Genomic DNA, 22,649 nt, shown 5'->3' with positions numbered 1-22,649 from the left:
AGCACATGAAGTACGGTAAGCGGCTAGATGGCGCATGTTAAACTGGGTGTTACCTGGTCAAAGCAACAGCACCTTTATCATTGGGTTTAAAGAATAGGGTTCACTACTTCGTAACACAAAGGAGTGAATGTAATTGAAGTTAACTTCCACTTCTGATGCGTGAAGATCTTATTTCGATCCCAAATGGGTTTTGTGATGGACAAACATCATGTACAGTCAGCGACAAAAGTTCTTTCCGTTTGGTAAAATTTATTTTGGGAAGAATGGTGGTAGGGCTGGAACGTACAGCAAATTACATTCTTTTTAATTTACTGGAAGCTGTATTCAAATTACCCTTCCATTCTGAAGTTATTTACGAAACTAATTTCATCAAACGGAAAGAATTTTTGTCGCTGACAGTACATGGGCTTTCTCGGTGTTTTCCCATTTTCCCCACTTCGTTCATATCACCATTTTATTCTTTCTCATCATCATGTCTTCTTTAGCCTCAACGACATAATCTATGACGTTAAACTGGAAGATTTCATTTTAAAAAAAAAGTAACTTCCCAATTACCTCACTACGCTGTGTCAATTAAAATTATATGCCTTCATCAGGAATCGAACACGTGACCATGTTGTCAAAAGTACACTCACTAACCATTTAGTTCATCCTTCAAATGTGAAGACAAGCAAAATATCAAGAGATTACGGAAGAATAACATTATTGGCATATTTTAATGACTGTTTGTCACACTTCATACATATAAAAATACATTTAAAAGAAAAACTATTTTTTCCCCTGTGTATTAGTTTTTTTTTAAATGGTGGTTTCCTTTTCTTGTTGAATGTTTTCGATGCCAACACTTCCTCAGAATGAGTAATTCGTTTATATAATTCGCCTTCCAAATAATCCTATAACTTAGCAAACTCGGAAGTTTATCTCCGCAAAAACAAGGGCACGTCACAACTTTAAATTCCGCGTTCAATCACCTGTTCAATTCCGGCCGGTACTTCCCAATTTTCGGCGTCTAGCCAGCGTCGTGAAGCAAACTGAGGAGTCGCGTGAATAAAAGACGTGATAGCCACTAGGTCTAGAAAACTCATGATGTGCCTGTTAGAATCAGGGTGACACAGTACGCTGACCACGTGTTCTTGCTAGATTAACAGATAACGTTGAAGCAAATTAGGCCAACAAAAGGTGCTGCTACACCAAGTGGTTACGCCATTAGTTTTGGTGAAACACATATTATTCTTTATGCACATAATTTGTAAAAATTACAAAATGAAGTACTACTTGGCTAATGAGCAACTGTTGTATTTAAATTGCATAATAAGTTGACAAGAATTCGTTATCAAGATGTTTGAAATGTAAATATAATGTACTAAATGATGACATTAGTTTAAAATAAGCAACTATAACATGAAATGCCTGTGATGGAATTTTGACTTCTGACCATAATGTTTTATTAGCATCATTTTATTTATTTATTTATTTATTTATTTTTTGAGTCACCGTAGTGGAACAGTGTCGAGTATCTATGCCATTGATTTATACGAGGGATTATTATTATTATTATTATTATTATTATTATTATTATTATTATTATTATTATTATTATTATTGTTTTCTTTGAAATGAACTGAGATTTCAATAATATGATTTTACCGATTTCTTCTTCAAGTCTAGCCCAATGTGCCAAACCTTTCAAAACAAGTTTGAATTATCTTTCTTCTTTACCGATTTCTTCTTCAAGTCTAGCTAAATGTCCCAAACTTTTTCAAAACAAGTTTAAATTATCTTTCTTCTTCAAGTTTAGCTAAATGTCCCAAACTTTTCAAAACAAATTTAAATAATCTTTATTCCTCGCCGATTTCTTCTTCAAGTCTAGCTAAATGTTCCTAACTTCTCAAAATAAGTCTGAATTATCTTTCTTTACCGATTTCTTCTTCAAGTCTAGCTAAATGCCCCAAACTTTTCAAAATAAGTGTAAATGGTCTTTCTCCTTTACCGATTTCTTCTTCAAGTCTAGCTAAATGTCCCAAACTTTTTCAAAACAAGTTAAAATAATCTTTCTTCTTCATCGATTTTCTCTTCAAGTCTAGCTAAATGTCCGAAACTTTTCAAATTAAGTTTGAATATTACTGAAAATTAAATTTGATTATTAAACATTAAAAAATTATATAATACAATTTATTTTTTCACAAAAATAAGGGACATTTAAATAGATTTTAAGAAGATATCAGTAAAATTAAACCATTAAGATTTCAATATATTTGAAAACAAAACACAAAAATATTTTTTCTTATAAGTCAATGGACTAAAAAATTAAAAGATGGCGCAGGTATTCATCGCCGTTAAGAAAATTATAGACTTATTCTTTGCGACTCACCCAACGACATTGATTTAATAAAGTCAACCTACAAATGAACTCCAGGAGAATATTTTTCTTTCTTTTTTCACTTATCAGTTTTAGTTACTTTTAAAGGACGACTTAAGTTTTTTATTATTCAGTCATGGTGATAGTAATATTACTAATCGTTTCAATACAAGACTTCATGAATAGTGTACTTTGTTACGCTAATATTTACCATGTGACTAGTACGATTTTGATCTTTAGAAAAAAGCTATTTTTACATTTAAGATGCTTAGTAAATTTTCAACACTGCCCCTGATCTGTTAAGAATAATGAATGCAGGAACCTAGCAACATATTGTAAATATATATTCTTCTAAATTCTTTCCTCTAGCCGTGTTGGAGTTAATTGGCTTCTCTGTCGAGATCACAGGTCGTAAATGGTCCTTCTTTTCAAATGTCCCAAGTGGAAAATGTACTGCACTGTTGGTAATAAAATCTTTGTTTAACCCACAACAAAATAGAACGCTTTTTTTAGACTCATTCCTTTCAATCATGACCCAACTGTTAAGCTCATTAGTTGCCTGTGAGTTCAGATGAGAACTGGTTTTATAATTTGCATATTATTCCGCCGTACCGCCTAATTAATACCAGTTTTTCCTTAGCAGGAAAGGATACTGAAAAGATACGACTCGCACCTTCTATGAGACGTTTTAACTGTTTTGCTTTTTTTTTCTTTTTAAGATAATAAGCCGCAAACTATACGTCAGCATTGCAAACTCTAAAACATTATCTCTAAACAAAAAAATTGAGTTTTATTTTCTTGGAATTAATGCTGCAACAAAAGGTGAATAAAATTGGGTTTGAGTTTTTATTTTGCATCCTTATGCAACAACGAGGTTATGAACGACAGGGCCTTTTATTAGCGTGGGTTTTGAACCACGGCCTGAACTTATATTTGGTGTAGATATTGGGTGCACGGGTTATTTGAAACGAGTTGAGTAACATGGCAATACTCTCTCTCTTTTCCGTCTCTTTTCCGATGCAGGAATTGAAGTAAGGTCGAGAAATTTCACGAATCTTGTTGGCAACATTAGTTCACCCGAAAAAAATTCACGAATGTCATAGGCAACACTAGATCGCGAGAAGAAATTCGACGAATCTCGAATTCAACACTAGTTCGCCAGAAGAAATTTCACGAATCTCGTAGGCAGCACTAGTTCGCCAGAAGAAATTTCACGAATCTCGTAGGCAGCACTAGTTCGCCAGGAGAAATTTCACGAATCTCGTAGGCAACACTAGTTCGCCAGAAGAAATTTCACGAGTCTCGTAGGCAGCACTAGTTCGCCAGAAGAAATTTCACGAATCTCGTAGGCAGCACTAGTTCGCCAGAAAAAATTTCACGAATCTCGTAGGCAACACTAGTTCGCCACAAGAAATTTCACGAATCTCGTAGGCAGCACTAGTTCGCCAGGAGAAATTTCACGAATCTCGTAGGCAGCACTAGTTCGCCAGAAGAAATTTCACAAATCTCGTAGGCAGCACTAGTTCGCCAGAAGAAATTTCACAAATCTCGTAGGCAATACTAGTTCGCCAGAAGAAATTTCACGAATCTCGTAGGCAGCACTAGTTCGCCAGGAGAAATTTCACGAATCTCGTAGGCAGCACTAGTTCGCCAGAAGAAATTTCACGAATCTCGTAGGCAGCACTAGTTCGCCAGAAGAAATTTCACGAATCTCGTAGGCAGCACTAGTTCGCCAGAAGAAATTTCACAAATCTCGTAGGCAGCACTAGTTCGCCAGAAGAAATTTCACGAATCTCGTAGGCAGCACTAGTTCGCCAGAAGAAATTTCACGAATCTCGTAGGCAGCACTAGTTCGTCAGAAGAAATTTCACGAATCTCGTAGGCAGCACTAGTTCGCCAGAAGAAATTTCACGAATCTCGTAGGCAGCACTAGTTCGCCAGAAGAAATTTCACGAATCTCGTAGGCAGCACTAGTTCGCCAGGAGAAATTTCACGAATCTCGTAGGCAGCACTAGTTCGCCCAAGTCTTACAATTAGATCTGAAACATTGTTTCAGTGTTACGTGATTCTGAGTATAAAAACTGTAAGTTGATAAATTAATTGTACGAACATAATGAAGAGCATTTATCAACGTTGAAGGTAAAGTCATTACACAATATACTTCAATAATAAATATGTTTTAAATGTTATTATATCACACCCTTCGTGGACCTCCCGTGACGCGGATTGCTTCTGATAAGTTCAACATGAAATTAAAAAAAATTATTTGTACACATTTACAAAATAAGACAAAAATATTTCTTGAAAATATCAGAATAGGTTTCTCGCTACCAAGACGAGGCGAGATTTCTATAACATTTACAAGACAAGGCGAGAAAACGTTATTTCTCGTTTCGTTGGGAACACAAGTTGTTAGTACAAATGTAGCAATCCTTTTTAGGTCAGCCATCCTGAGTAAGATTTTACTGGGTCTTCCTCATTTACACCAGGCGAATGCTGGGATGGTACTCAACATAAATGTTCCGGGCCACTTCGTTCCCAATTCCCCACTTCCTAGGGTTGTGTGGTCGCAGAGGGCGATGACGGTCTTAAAAGGTCATAGATACCGAATGCTTATTCCTTTAAAAAAAAAAAGTATATTTTCTTGTTTTTAAAACATTTTCTTATCCATGGGAGCAGAAAAATTCGTTGTAGGAAAACTTGGTGAAAAAAAAAATTTGGTGCACGGATAATTTGGTGTAAGGGAAATTCGGTATGCGGAATGCTAGGTGTAAAGAAACATGCGTTGTAGTAGACCGTAGGATCCATTAGAAACTTAAGTTTGAAGATAAAGGAGCGTAATAGTTTCAAGTTCAAACTTTGTCTAGAACGTACTTTACAGTCTACTATAAAGAATTAAAAAAAAACGTGTTCGTGAAATAATTTGAATCCTAGATTTCGACGGATTTTAACATTTCATGACACTTACATGACGAGAATTTTTTTTCGATATCCTTTCGTGTGATTTAGCGAAGCAACCATCGCTATCAATCGACATTTAATTAAAAACTTATGTTTTAATGCTGTTTTAGAGGGTGTGTCCTAGAGTTTTTTACTTCCAAAAATAAATATAGGTTACTGGACGAGTCAAGTTGAAAATTGCAGATTTTTCAAAAATGTTCTAACGATTTGATGTCTATTTTATAAATAAACTAGCATATATTACCCGCTTCGCTGGGTTGAAATGAAAATTTAAATGCACAACTCCATATCTCATGTGTTTAATACCCGTGAAATATGCTTGCAGTAAATGTTAACATTATATCGCCTGTCATTTATGTTAACCCGCCGAGTGACACGGTCATGCGGGTTGCATATAAATACGTTTATTTTTATACCTATGATGAACTAACAAAGGATTTGTACGTATGGACACTTGAATGGTCAATTATCTCAAGACACTGGTAATTAAAAATTAAAGTGATATGATAAAAACCATCTAGGGTCCAAATCCTAATAACCCCCCAAAAATAAAAGAAATTGGTTCAGCCGTATTAGCGTGATGAGGGAACAAAGGATTTGTACGTTCTCTTTTATAATATAGATATTTAAAACTAAATTCTTCAAAAGCGACATAGTTTCTTTATTTATAATACGTTACTCAACGGTGTAAAATAAATGCCTCAACTAAAGTATCTATGCCTGATTGGAGGAGAAGTCAATAAGGAGCCAGTAGGGTTGCAGTACTTGTTTACCTTAACTTAAGGCAAACAAACTGAAGTGTCTGATTGGAGGAGAAGTCAACTATTTGTACAACTATTATCTGATAAAACCATCCTGCTTTATATTGCCCATCCCACTAAGACTGTTTTGATCAATATATTTTTGCATCTTATATACGTGTATATATATATATGCCAGTGGTGCCCACCCCCCCTTATGTCTATGACGCACCCCCCCAATTGTCTATCCGTAGGTGTTCTTCCATGAAAAAAATCTTCTTTTCGATTAATTTTACCCCCCCCCTCATCAAACATATTTATATAGATTTTAACCCCCCCCAAATATTTCAATGACGCAGTTTGCGTCATAGCCCCCCCTTGTGGGCACCCCTGTATATGCTCTATGATGTATTATATGGAAGGTATTTTTAGTGGTTTCTATAACTATTCTCTGAACTTATAGTTGCAGTTGTTTTATTTCTGACAAAAAGTGTCAGATTCATTGTGTGATGAAAATTAATTATAGTAATAACCCACAAAAAACATGCAAGAGATATCAGACTCAAAGCCAAAATAAATAAATAAATAAATAAATAAAATAAAATAAAATAAATAAATTTGCTTTTCTTGAAATAGGTACAGTAATAACATTTTATTTTATATATTTTATGGTGTTTTCGTTTTCACAATATGAAGTTTCGTAAGTTATTGTAAGCGGTAATATGCAGTATATATTACACCAAATCTACCTTACACCTAACTTTCCCTACACTGAGTTTTCTGTACACCGAATTTTCTACTCCGTTTCTTTCTACACTTAATTTTCCTAGACCCCTTATCCATACTTATAATCTTTACTTTTTATTTTCCATTTCCTGCTTTGTAATGTTTACATTATTCTTAATTATGTAAGTTAAGAAGGTATGTTATGAGCTTGTGCCTGTGTATTTTCAAATCAATAATTTTCTCTATTCTTCTCCACATCCATGTTTCAAATGGATCCAGTCGTTTTTCATTACTTATTTTATTTATTTACTTATTTATTGTGTTTCGTATACAATACAGTATTATGTTTCGTATATAGTACAATACTTTTCACCAAACATTTTATTATTTCCATTGGTTAGCATTCTAAGTGGTGACTAAATGGTTAGCATTCTTGCATTTAGTGCAGAGGTAGGGGTTCGATTTCTAGTGGAAACCTATATGGTTCGGTTTCCACACTAAGCAATAGGTGTACGTCTCGTATACCCTCAGTGATGAAAAGGAACGACAAATCAAAGCAAATCACAAATATTTTATGAGTTTTTTCTTAGCTTTTTATTCATTGACCCACCAAACACTATTTCTAGAATCACGTTAGTGGATCTTATTAAAATGTAATGTTATCAAATCCGTTACATACACGATAACTTTTGAATGAAAGCGAATTTTTTAGGCCCGTCTTTTTTTTTTTCAATAGATATCTCGACTTATTGTCTTGGCCGAGTTCATTAATGGATTCAAATCGTTAACTTCTTCACGAGTAACGGCGAATTTTATCGTTGGCTATCTATATCCTACAATGGAGTCAATCCGTTAACATATTAACAGCTAACGGTCGGTGACTGTCCATATCCCATTATGGAGTCAATTCGTTAACATATTAACAGCAAACGGTTACTTCAACGATGAGTATCCATATCCCATAATGGAGCCAGTCCGTTAACATATTAACAGGTAATGATTACTTTAACGGTGACTATCCATATCCTATAATGGATTCAATTCGTTAACATATTAACAGCTAACGGCTATTTCAACAATGACTATCCATATCCCATTATGAATTCAATTCGTTAACATATTAACAGCTAACGGTTACTTCAACGATGACTATCCATATCCCATTATGGATTCAATTCGCTAACATATTAACAGCTAACGGTTACTTCAACGATGACTATCCATATCCCATAATGGAGCCAGTCCGTTAACATATTAACAGGTAATGATTACTTTAACGGTGACTATCCATATCCTATAATGGATTCAATTCGTTAACATATTAAAAGCTAACGGTTACTTCAACGATAACTATCCATATTCCATTTTTCACTATTGCAACAAAGGTGTACAATTATATAGAATAACAGAAGTTACAGATCACGCCGTTAGATGGCAGGAAATATCCTTCAGCGGTTGACATCTACCGGACAAAATTGAAACTTCTAGGCATGATTAGTTTTACGACTAGCATAGTTTGTGATTTTTTTTTCTTGTAGGTTTCTTTAGCTATTCCTACTCTTTCAGAAGAAAATCTCCACACAATTATCTTAGGCTATTTTTGAATCGAAACATAGAGTTTTCTTCATAACACACAAAAATAATACAGTATTAACAATTCCTAAGTCCTGTATACAGAAATATTTTTGCTTTTATAAAGACTTATTCTCACAAGCCTTAAGCTTGCTTATACAGTCGGAGACAAAAGTTCTTTCCAATTGATGAAATTAGTTTCGGAAATAGCTTCAGAATGGAAGGATGATTTGAGTACAGATTTCAGTAAAGTAAAAAAAAAAATGTAATTTTTTGCACTTTCCAGTTATGGGCACTTTCCAGCACTTTCCGTCGTTGTAAGCGGACGAGTCATACCACCGTTACTCTCAAAATAAGTTTTACCAAACGAAAAGAAATTTTGTCGCTCGCTGTACACTATAGGTTAAAATCGTGCTTAATTAAAAGTTATAAAGAGTTGTTTATGTTTAATTATTTTTCAAAAAAAAAAAAAAAAATCCCACCAACTAACTTGGCAATTACACAAATATTAATGGTCATATGTAAATATGGCCTTTGTTTTTAATAATACAGTAAATAGCAAAGCTCGTTTATTTTCACTATCTTCACTGTCCATTTTCAAATAATTTAAGTAAAACAATACCGTTTAAGTTACAATTAATATATTACTGTACATAAATACAATATATTACAGTAGTGACAATACAGAGTGGCCCTAAAGTAGGTATATACAGACCAGCACCGATCAAATATGACATTATGATTTATTAAGATAGTGAATTTATTTGCTTTGGTTTGTTGTGAGTTTAAGGTATAAGTGAAAATAAATTAAGAACAAATAAGGAAGAAAATAAGTCAATACCTGTATGGATAACGATAAGTAAATGGTATAAAATGACATGACCGATCAGTACGGGACTGTATACCTACTTTTGGGCCGCTCTGTGTATTACTGTAGAGAAATATAATATATTGCAATAGTCACAATGTATTACTGTAGAAAAATATAATATATTTCAATAGTCACAATATATTACTATAGAAAAAAAAAACAAATATTAACTCTCAATTCGAAATATGGTTTACTGCTTTACGTTCTATTTTAAAATATAGTAATTAAACCGAACAGTTAACCTAATTTGCAATTAAATCATCAGAATGGTTATTAATCTGGAAATTACCCTCACGGAAGCGACATGTATTGACGTCAGAGAGGTAGCACACGTAGTAGAACGGCGAGTATTATCTATTAGGAATTAGCGTTACTCCTACGCTAAGACGTTTTCCTTCTATTATAAGAAGAAGCATAAGTTTGAATATAAATCCTCCTCTCCACATAGGTAAAACAGTACACTGAGAAAAAGAACATACGTTACGTACATAAAAATGTAAATTACATGCGTAAATCCTGTGGTTTTTGGACTTAATGTACAACCCTATCTGACATCCTACAGCAGACTTATGACTGAAAATGTATGTTTTATAATACTTTCCGTATAGGTGTACTATTTATACGTACCGTACTTTCCGTATGAAACTAAGAAACGTATATAGGCGGTCAGGATCTCACATACAGATGGACATATATAACATATAGCTAACGTATGTAATATGCGGAAGATGTAACATCTAAACGAGAAAAGGGCAGTTCGTATGTAGTATATGGATAACGTATCCTCCGTACAGATTTCCATAGTAAACACAAGTATTCCGTATATTTGTACAATATTCTGTTGTCCGGATAACGGATTTTTCTCAGTATAAGAGAGCTATTGTCACTCCTGCGCTCTCCTGCTTAATGAACTCGGAGTTTTAGTTGATAAAGAACTGACCAGATGAATTTTATCGGAGTAATATTGATAATATGATCATTTTATATGCTCGTATGGTCGTAATTTTTGACTTCTGAAATGAATGAAATGAAATCTTTTAGTTTAACGTCCCACGATTATACCTGTTACACTATGAGAGACGGATGGTTAAGGCAAGAATGTTTATGAAAGAATTGGTGGAATGCGAATGTGGGAGAAGACAGGAGTACCCCGAAAAAACACAGACACGATTTATCCACCACAAATTTACTTGGCCGAGGTTAGAACCAGGGACCCCACCCATCAGAGGTAATCGCTCTGCAGTTGAGCCACCGTGACCTCTTTTTTGACTTCTAAATCATAGTTCACAACCTCTTTGGCATAACAGTAAAAAATATCTCTACCAAGAGTTGAACTCGAAATCATGCGTGTCCAACATTTAGCAACACAGAGGCGTTGGATTGAGTATAATACTTACGACTTCAACATTTTTTAACACGCGTTAATTCTGTCATCTTCAAGACTTGAGATCGCAGTAGCTGGCAACATTGTTATAAATTAATGTTGATCCTTATATATATGCGCATGCGTATGTATGTATATATTGCCTTTGTGTGATAATAAGATCGTGAGACATGATGAGCCTGGGGATGAAAACTGTAGTAGAATATAACAATCACAAAATCACTACGGTAAAGCGCTTGTGTGTGCTGTTAATCAAAAAGGAATGTGCGAAGGTGCGTATGGAATGTGTACTAGTGTGACGGACAACCACCTGAGGGAAGGTATGTGGGTGTGGCGATTGGGGAAATTTTAATAGTCATGGTTGGAAACAAACATTGAGACGCTCTGCGGGGGAGGGATGAAGGAAGGGGACCAGTAAATGAGAGAGAGAGAGATAATATGTGATGCTTATTTCTTGTTCATAATATGCTCAGACAATGTCAAAAGGTGACAAGCAAAAACTATAAAAATAAACACTACTCATAAATATATATAAATAAATAAATACTAGACATAAATACGTATCTGCCTGTATATACACATGCAACTTTTACGTAGCTTTTAAGCATGTAAAAATGAATCAGTTGTCATTAAATTATCACATAAATTCTCAACCCATTTGTGTATATATATATGAACTAGTTATACAAAAGAAAATTTTTAACATACTAAATATTACCGTGAAAAACCTGAATAATTTCTCGACAGAAATAGATAGACATGTGTTGTAAGAATCTTATCCTTAACTTGTGTGCTATAAAAATTACTACGGTATATTGTGACGTTAATTGACAATTCTCGTTTGTTCATACGAATATTTTTACTTATAAGTGTACTCGGTAAAAAAAAAAAAAAAAAAAAAAAAAAGTGGTATTCCGAGTTCAGTATTTTTCTTTCTTATTATTTTATTGGCATACCTGCATATTTATAATGCTATATATGCATGTGTATTACCAGAGAGCTGATTAATATTACTAGAATGTATTGCATCTGTACATACAGTGAAACTAGTATATAACGAAACCTATTTAAAAAAAAAAACTTCTTTAATATAATATTGAACACGAGATTCACACGACACACGAGTTGAGGCTGACTCGTCTCAAAACTGTGTCGTAAAGTCATGTAGAGCTATATCTCGTCTCGATCTCGTCACGGGGTGGCACACGGGAGCTCAGTGGCAGAGCGGTTACCTCTGGTGCCTGAGATACCTGGTTCGGTGCCCGGCGAAGTAAGGTTGTGGTGAACAAATAAAGTACCCGGGAGTTTTCTCGGGGGTACTCCCGTTTTCTCCAACATTCTGAACCCACCAATTATTCCGTCATCATCATTCACTTGCCTTAAACATTCATCTTCCTGAGCCCAAAGGGCATAATCGTGGGACGTTAACCTGAAAGATTTCATTTCATTTCTTTCTCGAATTTCGTCACGAAAATTTGGTACTGTCTCGTCTGGTGCACAACCCTAGTCAATGTTGTAAGATTTTGGGTAAAGTTAGTGACTCACTGTCAAAATATTATATTACATTGCAGAAGAGTTTTACAATTCTCATCTACTAAGGAGTACAATATAATTGGAATGAGATTAGACGATTTTCTTCGTTTATTCAACCGATATTTCTGTGTTTCTGTTTATTTCTCAATAACTCGGGTAAAAGTTAACTTGGCAGAAGAACAACATGAGCAGACACCTGTGTTTTCTTGCTGTCTTGTCTGAGGAAGGAGCCATTTCTTCTAGACAGGTTGTTGACATGTGATGAGAAGTGGTTTCTGTACGAAGCTCCACGGCGCCGTTATCATTGGTTAGCTTCCCATGAACCGATTCCGAAACAAACGAAACCAGCATTGCACCAGAAGGTCCTCCTGTGTGTTTGGTGGGGCTGCTCGCGGCATTATGCATCGGGAACTGCTACCAACTGGTCAGAGCATTAATGTAACTGTGTACTGTCAGCAGTTGAGCCGTGTTCAAGAAAAACTCAAAACTCTGAAGCCAGCACTTCTGAATCGCGAAGAGGTCCTCTTGTTACAGAACAACGCTAAGCTCCACGCGGCTAGGATAACCCGGAACACTATTCTGTGACTTGGATGGGAAACACTACTGCATCCGCCATACTACCTGGACATTGCACCGTCCAATTATCACCTGTTTCATTCCTTGGACAATTACCTTAGAAGACACCAGTTTAAATCCCTACTAGAGGTGCAAACTGCACTTGATATCTTCTTCGCTTCACGCCCCATCAAGTTCTACTGCGATAGAATCCATGGCCTTCCAGAACATTGGCAGAAAGTCGTCAATGATGATGGGGACTATTTTTGATCGTCTCTAACACTAACAAAGCCGTCTCTAACACTGTGATTGAGACGCTTGTTTATTTGGGTACGTGCTAGACAAAGGCGTGTGTAACGAATTGATTGACACGCTTGTTCAATGTTCACTGGAGCACGTGCTAGACAAAGCCGTCTCTAACACTGTGATTGAGACGCTTGTTCACTCGAGCACCTGCTAGACGAAGGCCTCTCTAACGCTGTGATTGAGACACTTGTTCACTCGTGAGACACACGGTCAGTGCACTCAGACCTCTCTCTCCGCATCCTCTCCTGCCACCCTCTGCTTCGGCTTGGCTGTCTTTCTCTGGTCAGTGTGCGACTTCCCTAATAGTTGGTCCTGTACGTCTTAACCTCGGTGTTGCATCAGGACGTAAAATACAAAAACTCAAATCTCTCTTTATTCAATTAGGATTAGAAATTAGATTTCTGGGCTGTCAGCATTTAAGGCCATATAGCCCGTCTCGTATAAAGGGATGACGTTCCTCGGTGAGCACACTATCCAATGAAAGGGAAGGAAGAAAGGATTGGGGAAGGAAGGAAGCGGCCTTAGACCATTATTTTAGGTACCATCCCGGCACTTGCCTGGTGTGAATGAAGGAAACCCAGGAAAAAACTCACTCAATATGGCTGGCCTGTAAAAGCTGTTACACTTTTTCGACCGAGTGTCCCCCCACCGGGAATCGAACCCGGGACCGCTCGCACTAAAGGCGAGAGCGTTAGCGACTACACCACACAGGTCTATTTATTCAAGGACACACAGTGTATTCTTTGTTTTTATACTTACGTCTTCTTTTGTTTCTCCTATCCTTTTTTTCCTTCTTCTTCTCGTTTACATATAAGATATTCACTAATAAAGCTAGTACTATAAGAAGTATTATGAAAAATGAATTTCTATTGTTCGTCCAGCGATATTCACTTTCAACGCAAACCCTTCGTCGTATTATTTCTTACATTCGTTTGAGCTACCCCTGTCACTCTGCACTTTCCAAAAACGGATTAGCAGTTTGGAGTTCTAATCAGCATATAAATTAACGAAATGTGAAACTCAAGTCCACGTATATATTCAGTTTGGATTCGGCTGGCAATTCTATATGTCTCGCATCGCCGCATCATCACGTTGGACAAGTAATTTTTACATGTATATAAAGGATTGAATCAAGTGTAAATGGTGGGAGAAACCCTGTTGACTATAAGGTAAGGTGTTGGAAGAGTCCGGTCACGACGCGCTCGTTAACGTCACCTGGAGAAACACGTGGATACAGCTTGACTTGACCCGACCTGACCCGCGTGAGCCAAGTAATTAGCAGCTGTCTGACAGATTGACGCGTCTTAGCCCCAAGTTAGAGATCTTATAGCAGGCAACAAATGTACTTGGAACAATATGATCCAGATTAGTTTCAGCAGACCCCAAAGAGTCATTCTGACAGCTTGTGATACCGTACAAGATTCGATCTAATTTAATTTTATAAGGAAGACAAAGGTGTAAACGTGAAATGGTACCTCTTTTTAAATTATCTAATCTATAGTAGATTACAAATATGCTACGCTGTCTTACCGTCGATTTGACATCCATTATTTTTGTATGCGTACTGTCGTTCTTGATTAACCTTTATAAATGGTGTGAACTTGATGTTAACATTAAAAAGAAAAAAAAAACTATTAAATAATTCTTTTCTCAAATGCTTGTACGCTAGCAGTTCCTGGCGTTACTTGCCACGTAGAGTTATTTTCTAGCAATTTAGAGATGTGTCGGCAACACCTTGGCTGTTAGCATCTTTACTTTTTTTCTTTTGCATGATTTCGGTACTCGTTAACTTGAACAATTCTGCAGTTGCCTCACGATAATAAATCAATATCGAAAATTCTGTAGATTCCGTCGAAATAGTAACCTGGGACTAGGGGCGCTCTCAGGCAGGTTTTAGGGCACAGACTGCGCCCATGAGAATATTTTTTGAGTGAGAGATTGAAAATGGTACAATCAAACTTTAGAATGGTAAATTTTGGTAGGAGAAAGGTAGATTTGGGGAAAGAACTGGAACTTTGAGGGAATACAATGGTAAACTTGAATGGAAGAATGGCAATTTGGGTTTACGAATGGTAAATTTAAGAAAGTTGTACCCAAGCCCTTGAGACGAATGGAAATCCCTGCCCAAGACCAATCATCATTTAACTTACATGGGAGCATGGCTGCCCATAGGATGGAGCAAGGAGAAGACATTTTCCCTTGCATTTTCGAAGGGAGTTCCATTCTATATATGAACAGCTCAGGAAAAGTCAACGTTATGTTTAATTGAAATATCGGTGAAATTGAGTTATTAGGTGCAATTTATTGGGATCGGACCAGAGAAAAGTATGAGGTAGTTTAGTTTTAGAAATGTACCTGGAGAATGCGAGAAAACCTTGTTTTGGTATGCGCCATTGCATTGCATTGCATGGGAATGTTGAACTTTATTTTCGAGTTTAGTCGAAAGTTAGAAAAATGTGACTGTACATATGTCTTTCCCAGAGCAATTCATATGTGATTTGCTCACTTACAACACTCAATATATTAAATACTATGGCACTATAGAATATTTACTGTAGTTAATAAAGTTATGCAATGAGCTCCTTCATAGCTATGTAGATAGCGTACGCGCCTTTGGTAATGAAGACCCATGTTCGATTCCCTGCGGTATGCAATGTGCGTAAATATAAAGGTAACCAAGAAAGTTCTGTCGCTTTTTCACCCACCACCTTCAAGCATCGATATGTCAATTAAGAGGTACCTGGAAGATCAAAAATAGTCCCCATCAGCATCGACGACCTTCTGCCAACGTTCTGGAAAACCATGGATTCCATCGCGGTAGAACTTGGTGGACCGTAAAGCGAAGAAAATATCAAGTGCATTTTGCACCTCTAGTAGGAATTTGAACTAGCGTCCTCTAAGGCGATTGTCCAAGGAATGGAACAGGTGATAATCGGACGGTGCAATGTCGGAGGAGTATGGCGAATGCAATAGTGTTTTCCATCCAAGGCGTAGAATGGTGCCCCGGGTCATCCTAGCCACGTGAGGCTTAGCGTTGTTCTGTAACACTAACAGGAGGACCCTTTGCGATTCAAAATTGCTGGCTCCAGAGTTTTGATTTTTTCTAGAACACGGCTCAACTGCTGACAGTACACAGTTGCATTGGTGCTCTGACCAGCTGGTAGCAGCTCCCGATGCACGGTGGCGAGAGCAATCCACCAAACACACAGGAAAATCTTTTTCTACTGCAGGGCTGGTTTCGGCTGTTTTGGAACCGGTTCATGGGAAGCTAACCAATGATGACGGCGCCGTGGAGATTCGTACAGGACCCACTTCTCATCACATGTCAACACCCTCTCCAGAAATGACTCCATGTTCAGACGAGACAGCAAGGAAACACAGGTGTCTGCTCGCGTTTCCTTCTGGCCCGAAATCATGTGGTACCCATCTATCCAACTCGTAGTGCTTATTGATGGAAGTGCTGCCGAATGGTTTCTTCACTCACACTGAATTGTAGTCTCAGTTCCTCACATGTCTGGCCACTGTTCGCCTCAATTGCTGCCTGAAGATCTTCATTTTGTACATGTGTTGATCTTCCGGCACGTGGTGCGTCTTCAAGTGTGTTTCGTCACCATTCTTAAACTTGTTAAACCACCGCTGCACTGTCTGCGTAATTACGAGACCCTCATAAAAGGCCTGCCTGGCATATCTTTTGCCCCGCTGCAGCGGCGTTTGACCCCAGTTTAAACTCGGACAACATACACACCCTTATGACGCTCTGTGGAGGTCCCAAGTACTAATGGTATATTATAACTACCCTTTCTACAAAATGTAAAGACAATGATGAGTCTTCCACAGCATTTCTACTACGGAAGTTACGATCTGTGTTCAAAGATTGCCCCACTGTGTGACCAACCTATGTGCCGTCCGTGTAAAATGTGGAAAATTGACGGTCGAACCATTGACGAAAGAAGGCGTTCACCTTCTCATGTGGCAGTACTGTAACTCATGAGTAATTGCTCCGCTATGAATCGAGTGCCCAGATGTCTATTCTCACGAATAACTTCTCATACTTTCTTGCCAATTACCCTCAGTGGTACAACTTGGAATAATCACTTGTTCCTGCAAGTGATTAGATCATGAAACATTCCTCACCCAATCGACTGGTTTTGATTTGATTTTCAGGTTTAGCGTCCGTTTCAACAGCGGAGCTATATGAGATATGTACCTACTGATTAACATGGGATCCGAACCAAATGAGCGCCGCCGACAATCGAACCCGGGTCTCCCACACCAAAAGCACGTACACTAACCGCTTAGCCACGGATGAGCTGTTGTTCCAATCGACCACCGTTGTTTTCGATATGCATGGGTCGCCATATGCGTCCTTCCGCAGTGAGTAACTGTATGACAAAGCATTGATCTTGTTTGTGATGCGTTGCAAATGTAAAACTCCATGTTTGGACAGATATTCCTGCATATATATATATATATATATATATATATATATATATATATATATATATATATATATATATATATATATATATATATACTGTACATGAACAAGGGCATATACTATAATACACCACTTCAAGTACACATTCCTTTCATCACACCATGATTTAGTTATGATCAACGAACGTATTTCAGTTGATCAAACCTCATATCTTCCAAATTAAGATGCAATTGTCTAACAATATATTTTCTTATGTGCTTCTATTCTTTAATCATTTCAGGCTGTTGGGCCGAGGTTCAATGTTTGTATTCTCACGTGAGCAGTTCCAGAAGCTGTTGGGGATTAACGAGGACTGGCATAGTGAGACATTACTTGACCTTGGTGCTGGAGATGGTAGAGCTACAGATATTATAGCTCCCTTTTTCAAAAATATATGCGTTACGGAAATTTCTAGGCCAATGAGATGGATTTTAGCAAAGAAAGGATTCAGGTACGTAACATAAAAGTACAGCATATGCTGATTGGGTATATTTTTTTTTCTCCAGTTTTCCGAGTTTTCAGGAAATATTGAGTTGTAGAAGTCCACAAGAACCTACAAGTTAAGTTTTAATACATTTTTTAAAGCGTGTTATTCCAGAAAAACTAAATACCTCTGACAGGGACGTACTAAAATGTTCTTATAATATAAGGCTCTTCACTAACTTTACCTTAGTGTTCGTAAAATTTAGTAAATAACTTGGGGAATATGAAAAATATTAAAAATGCAGAAAGAGCCAGATAGTATCTTCAATCGAATTAAGAACCATGGAGCGTGGTGGCCATTCCACATGCGTTATCGCTATGTCCCAATTAGTCCTCCACCATCTGAACCCTGTGTTAGAGGTAATTATCGTCCGTTAGATGAAACCTAAGGCCATATGCACTGTACACTGTTGCAACATAACGTCCTGATAAATCGTATCCGTCATATTGTCCTGCGGAAATATATTCAGGGGTGTCCATACTCTTACATAATACCATCCCGGACCATAAATCCGGCACCGTCGCAACAACATTGTTCCACAAAACTGACAGTATGTCGTAGACCTGAAACACATTACGAATATCTGGAACACAAGAGTATCACGTATAGTTTCTTAATTCGATTGAATACGTTTAGAACGCCTTTGGACGTCCGATTGCAAGCCGAAATCTACCACCCAGGACTCGGAATGACTTCGGACAGTTGTGTTTTCGCAATAGTGGGATGTATTACCATGCGAGATGTTGGCTGGTCTTATTCGCAGTATGGGAACACAGTATACAACCTGCATATCCGCTCTGGTGATTAAACCAAATTCTGAACGTTTCTGGCGATGTGGAACGGAATATATGTGAAATTTATAGTATAAACCCACACAAGATAGATGTTTCACAACTGCCACTCACTATGTTTCTGTGTCATATGACTTCAGCGTGGTCCATGTGTATCTCTCCCATACGTTCGATTCCACAGATTGGCATCAGTCTTTTTTCTTCATTCATGTGTCACTTTCCCATGGTGTCCCCTAACTTCTGGACACGACTGTATTAAAAATCCATCTTTGGATGATTAATCATTTAATAATTTAATTATCCAACTATTTTATTACCTAGGTAATAAGCGTTTTAAACATCTTCAATTTTTGATGATTTGTCAAATGAGGATGAAATTTAATTGGAAGCGGCCATATTTAAGGTGTAAAGATTGTTTGGAAGAAAATATATTTAAGGCCTTAATAAGGGCTTTCCGGTTGTTTTACTCATTGTTATGTTCCGAAAGGTCTTGAAGAATAGAAATACCATACATTTAGGAACTTTAACGGAAGCTATTTTTCCAATGGAAAAGTACGTATTTCTTTTTAAATTTCTTTATTTTCTTTGAGACATCCATTAATTTCTTTTAATGGTAGGAATAACCTTTGCCAGAGTTTATTAAGTACCTCTTAATTGAAATAACTTTTGAATTTTCTTAGTAGGTTCGGATAATACAGCAATTACTGTAGCCTTACTTAGAATCAGGGGCGTAGCTAGGAGATGGCCAATAGGGACTCATTCTCCCTGAAACTTTAAGTTCTTTGTTGATATGTATTATATTTGTCCCCCTAAAATGATCTCGGGCTCTCTATCTTAGTATTCTGGTCATAAGAGTACAACTCAAGACCACGCTAAACTATCTATACGCACGTCTTACCTATTAGAATACACAGAAGCACTTTCACACATCAGAGTATAGCTGAAGTACTCAAGAACATGTCACTTGGTACATTTTCATCCTGGACTACTTGTTCAATTCTTTTTAAATTTACCCAATTCTTATTGGATGAAATGCCCATTCCTTCCCCGGTACACTGTAAAAAATTTCAAGTAAATTTACAAACAAACGGTGGCAATCTGTTTGCTAAACCTCTATATAAATCAGTTTACACCTATAAAGTAAAATTACTAATGTGAAATGGTGTAAAATTATATTTTTATCAATAAAAGTATCATATTTTCTTATAAATTTACTGTAACTTTATTAAAAAAACAGGAAATTTTATAATTTAATCTAAGGAAATGTATATCAATTTACAAAATGAAGCGTAAATGATTTTACATTGATATTTGGTAATTTAAACTACAGATTTTTTAAACCAATGTAACAGATAAGAGTAACAGAAAATATCATGATGGAGAATAGGAGCCATAGAGGCTCAGTAGTAAAGCTCTCACCTCTGGTGTGAGAGGTCACTGGTTCGATCTGAGGATATTTCTGAGTTTGTAGTGAACGGTATCGTTTCCTCGAGGTTCTCCCGTTTTCTTCCACATTCTCATGTCTCCAGCTCTTTCATCGTCATTTATTTTCATGTATCGTCCGTCTTCTCTATACAACAAAACGTAAACGTGTAACGTAAAACCGAAAGATTTCATTTCATTTCATTTGCAGCATTTTGGCAGTAAATCACATTTTAAAAAAAAATAGTTGCACCTCGTACATACGACATTATTTCTATCCATTGTTTGGTGGCCTAGAATAAAAGGGGAATTCCATTGGCGTAAGAAATTGTTTTCCTTATATGCTGGGGGAAGGAAAGGGTGTTCTCCAGTTTCCGTTAAGATAATATGGATCATTTTCTCATGCAAACAACTCTTGAATGGACAGTAGATCCACAATAAACATGTTTACATGAGAAAGAGATATGATGATGCTTCTTGGTAGATTTGAAGGATGTTCTATTTGACAGAGCATGACGTTCAGAAAATGAGGGAAGTGGAGGTCGAAATGAAAGAAATCTCTTTTTCATTAGAATGTTCTTTTTTTTTTTTTAAAAAAAAAAAATTGTATTATTTATTTCTACATGCAAATTTCTTTCTTGGTGTTCCCAATAAGTATGTAGAAATTGTAGAGGATGTCTGAGAAGTCCTTTCTTATTAAAAAAAAAAGAAGAAGAAGTTAATGGAAATTTGAAATGTTTGCAGACTAATCAAATTTTTCTTGGGGATATTGCGAGTCACAGGAGCACCTATCTAGGTGGTATTCATTTTCATCCCATGTACTGACCAACATTACTAGTGGAATTGATACAATGCACTAGCGGTTCGTCAGGTGAGGCAGGTGAGGCCTGGCCTCACCTATATTCTTGAGCAAAAGTAAATGAACTATATCCAATAAATTCCAAATTAACTCAATATTACTGTGTAGTTTTTGAAATAAAACTTATTTCAAATTATTTAATGTATAACAGAAAACAGACTTCCTAAAATTCATTTACTCAAGTGCAGAAAATGTTTATAAAATATTACAGAATTTAAAAGAAATTAAAGGCAAAAGCGAAAATTTATATTCTTTTGCATGATAATTTTAGTTCTAAAAATTCCAATCCTGTAGTGCGGCCTGAAACAGATTGAGCCTCCTCAGCAGCGAAGCAGTTGCAACGAAAACATCCCTCTTGCAGTTTGAAAGGGGAGGGGGGTAACCTAAGGGGAAAAATCTTGGGTTCGGAATTACTCCAATGTTCTGTGTTTCAAGGGAGGCCTGTTGAAAATGTGCCGCTGACACGCACTGCGCATGATTGAACCAGAGAGGGACACTTGTCATACTCTCCGTTGTTGCCCAGACAAGGGTATGCAGTGTAGCAAATTGAATAAATTTAAACGTAAGCTTGATTATAAAGAAGTAATGAATTACATTTGCTATTTCCTTCATATGAACAACATTTAAACTTCTAGAACGTTTTACTGAGGAAGTATATTTCCTTTAAAGGGAATTTTTAATATATGGTTTCAAAATATATAGTAGTTTATACTTAATTTCTAGTAAACATGCTAAAAATGTTGATGGCAAAAGCGCAAAAAAAAAAAAAAAAAAACTATAACAGTTATAGCAATACTGTGAAACACATTTTTGTAGTAAGAGCGCGAAAATCGACGGATAGCGGGTGTAACATCATGGTTTTCTGCATGTTTTATCTTGTTTTCAAGTGAGTGGCGTTGTGCGTTTGTAACAAGTTTACGTGTGAAGTGTTTTTCGTGAGTTTGGGACAGTGAGTTGTTTTCGAGCGACATTGTGGGTGTAGGGTACTTTTTGCGAGTTTGGAACAGTGTTTAGGGCATTGATCTTGTGCTGAATTAATGGTGATAGTTTCGTTGTTAAACATACCATTTTCTAGGCGAAGTGAAGTGGCTCAACGGGCTATTCTTAACAATGGACACCCTACTCCTGATTTATCATTGATCCAGGTAGACGGTAAGAAAGCTAGAACTTTTAAGAAATCTTGGTATGACATTCATAAGTGGCTATGCGATAGTACTGTAGTTGGTAGATTGTTTTGTTGGCCATGCTTGCTTTTAAGTGTGAAGAAAAATGTATGGTGTTCTGAAGGCTATTTTGATTTAAAGAACTTGGCGCGGAACTTAGAAAAACATTCTAAATCGAAAGAGCACATCAATAATTTTATTGGTTTAAAACACATAAGCAAACAAGCTGCAGCCATCTTAGAACAGATAAATGAGCATGAAAAGCAAAGAAAATTAGAATATAACAAGAATGTCACAACATTACTAGCAGCGGGGAAAAATCGGGGGGAAATCCTGCAACAAGGGGGTGAAGAGCCGATTCACCGCCACCTAACCAAGCCTGCAACCAGCCTCAGAGCTTTGGGGGGGCATGAATATGTTGGGGGGGAAGTCATTAAAAATTCTCC

At 36.7% G+C, this 22,649-nt stretch overlaps 1 protein-coding gene across 1 annotated transcript in view; it reads left to right on the top strand.

The window, feature by feature from the left end:
- The window catches only part of LOC145675469 (protein-L-histidine N-pros-methyltransferase), a 406,706-nt gene that overhangs the window by 303,589 nt on the left and 80,468 nt on the right, over positions 1 to 22,649 (top strand). Inside the window, exon 3 of the mRNA XM_081745909.1 lies at positions 17,726 to 17,935. Coding sequence (XP_081602035.1) covers positions 17,726 to 17,935 — 210 coding nt within the window. The remainder of the gene's footprint in view (positions 1 to 17,725; positions 17,936 to 22,649) is intronic.

This window comes from Thermobia domestica, chromosome 18 (assembly GCF_964235325.1).
Source record: "Thermobia domestica chromosome 18, izTheDome1.hap1.1, whole genome shotgun sequence".
Taxonomy (NCBI): Eukaryota; Metazoa; Arthropoda; class Insecta; order Zygentoma; family Lepismatidae; genus Thermobia; species Thermobia domestica.
Note: the sequence above shows the minus strand (reverse complement) of the source record. Positions and strands in the feature narration are given on the sequence as shown.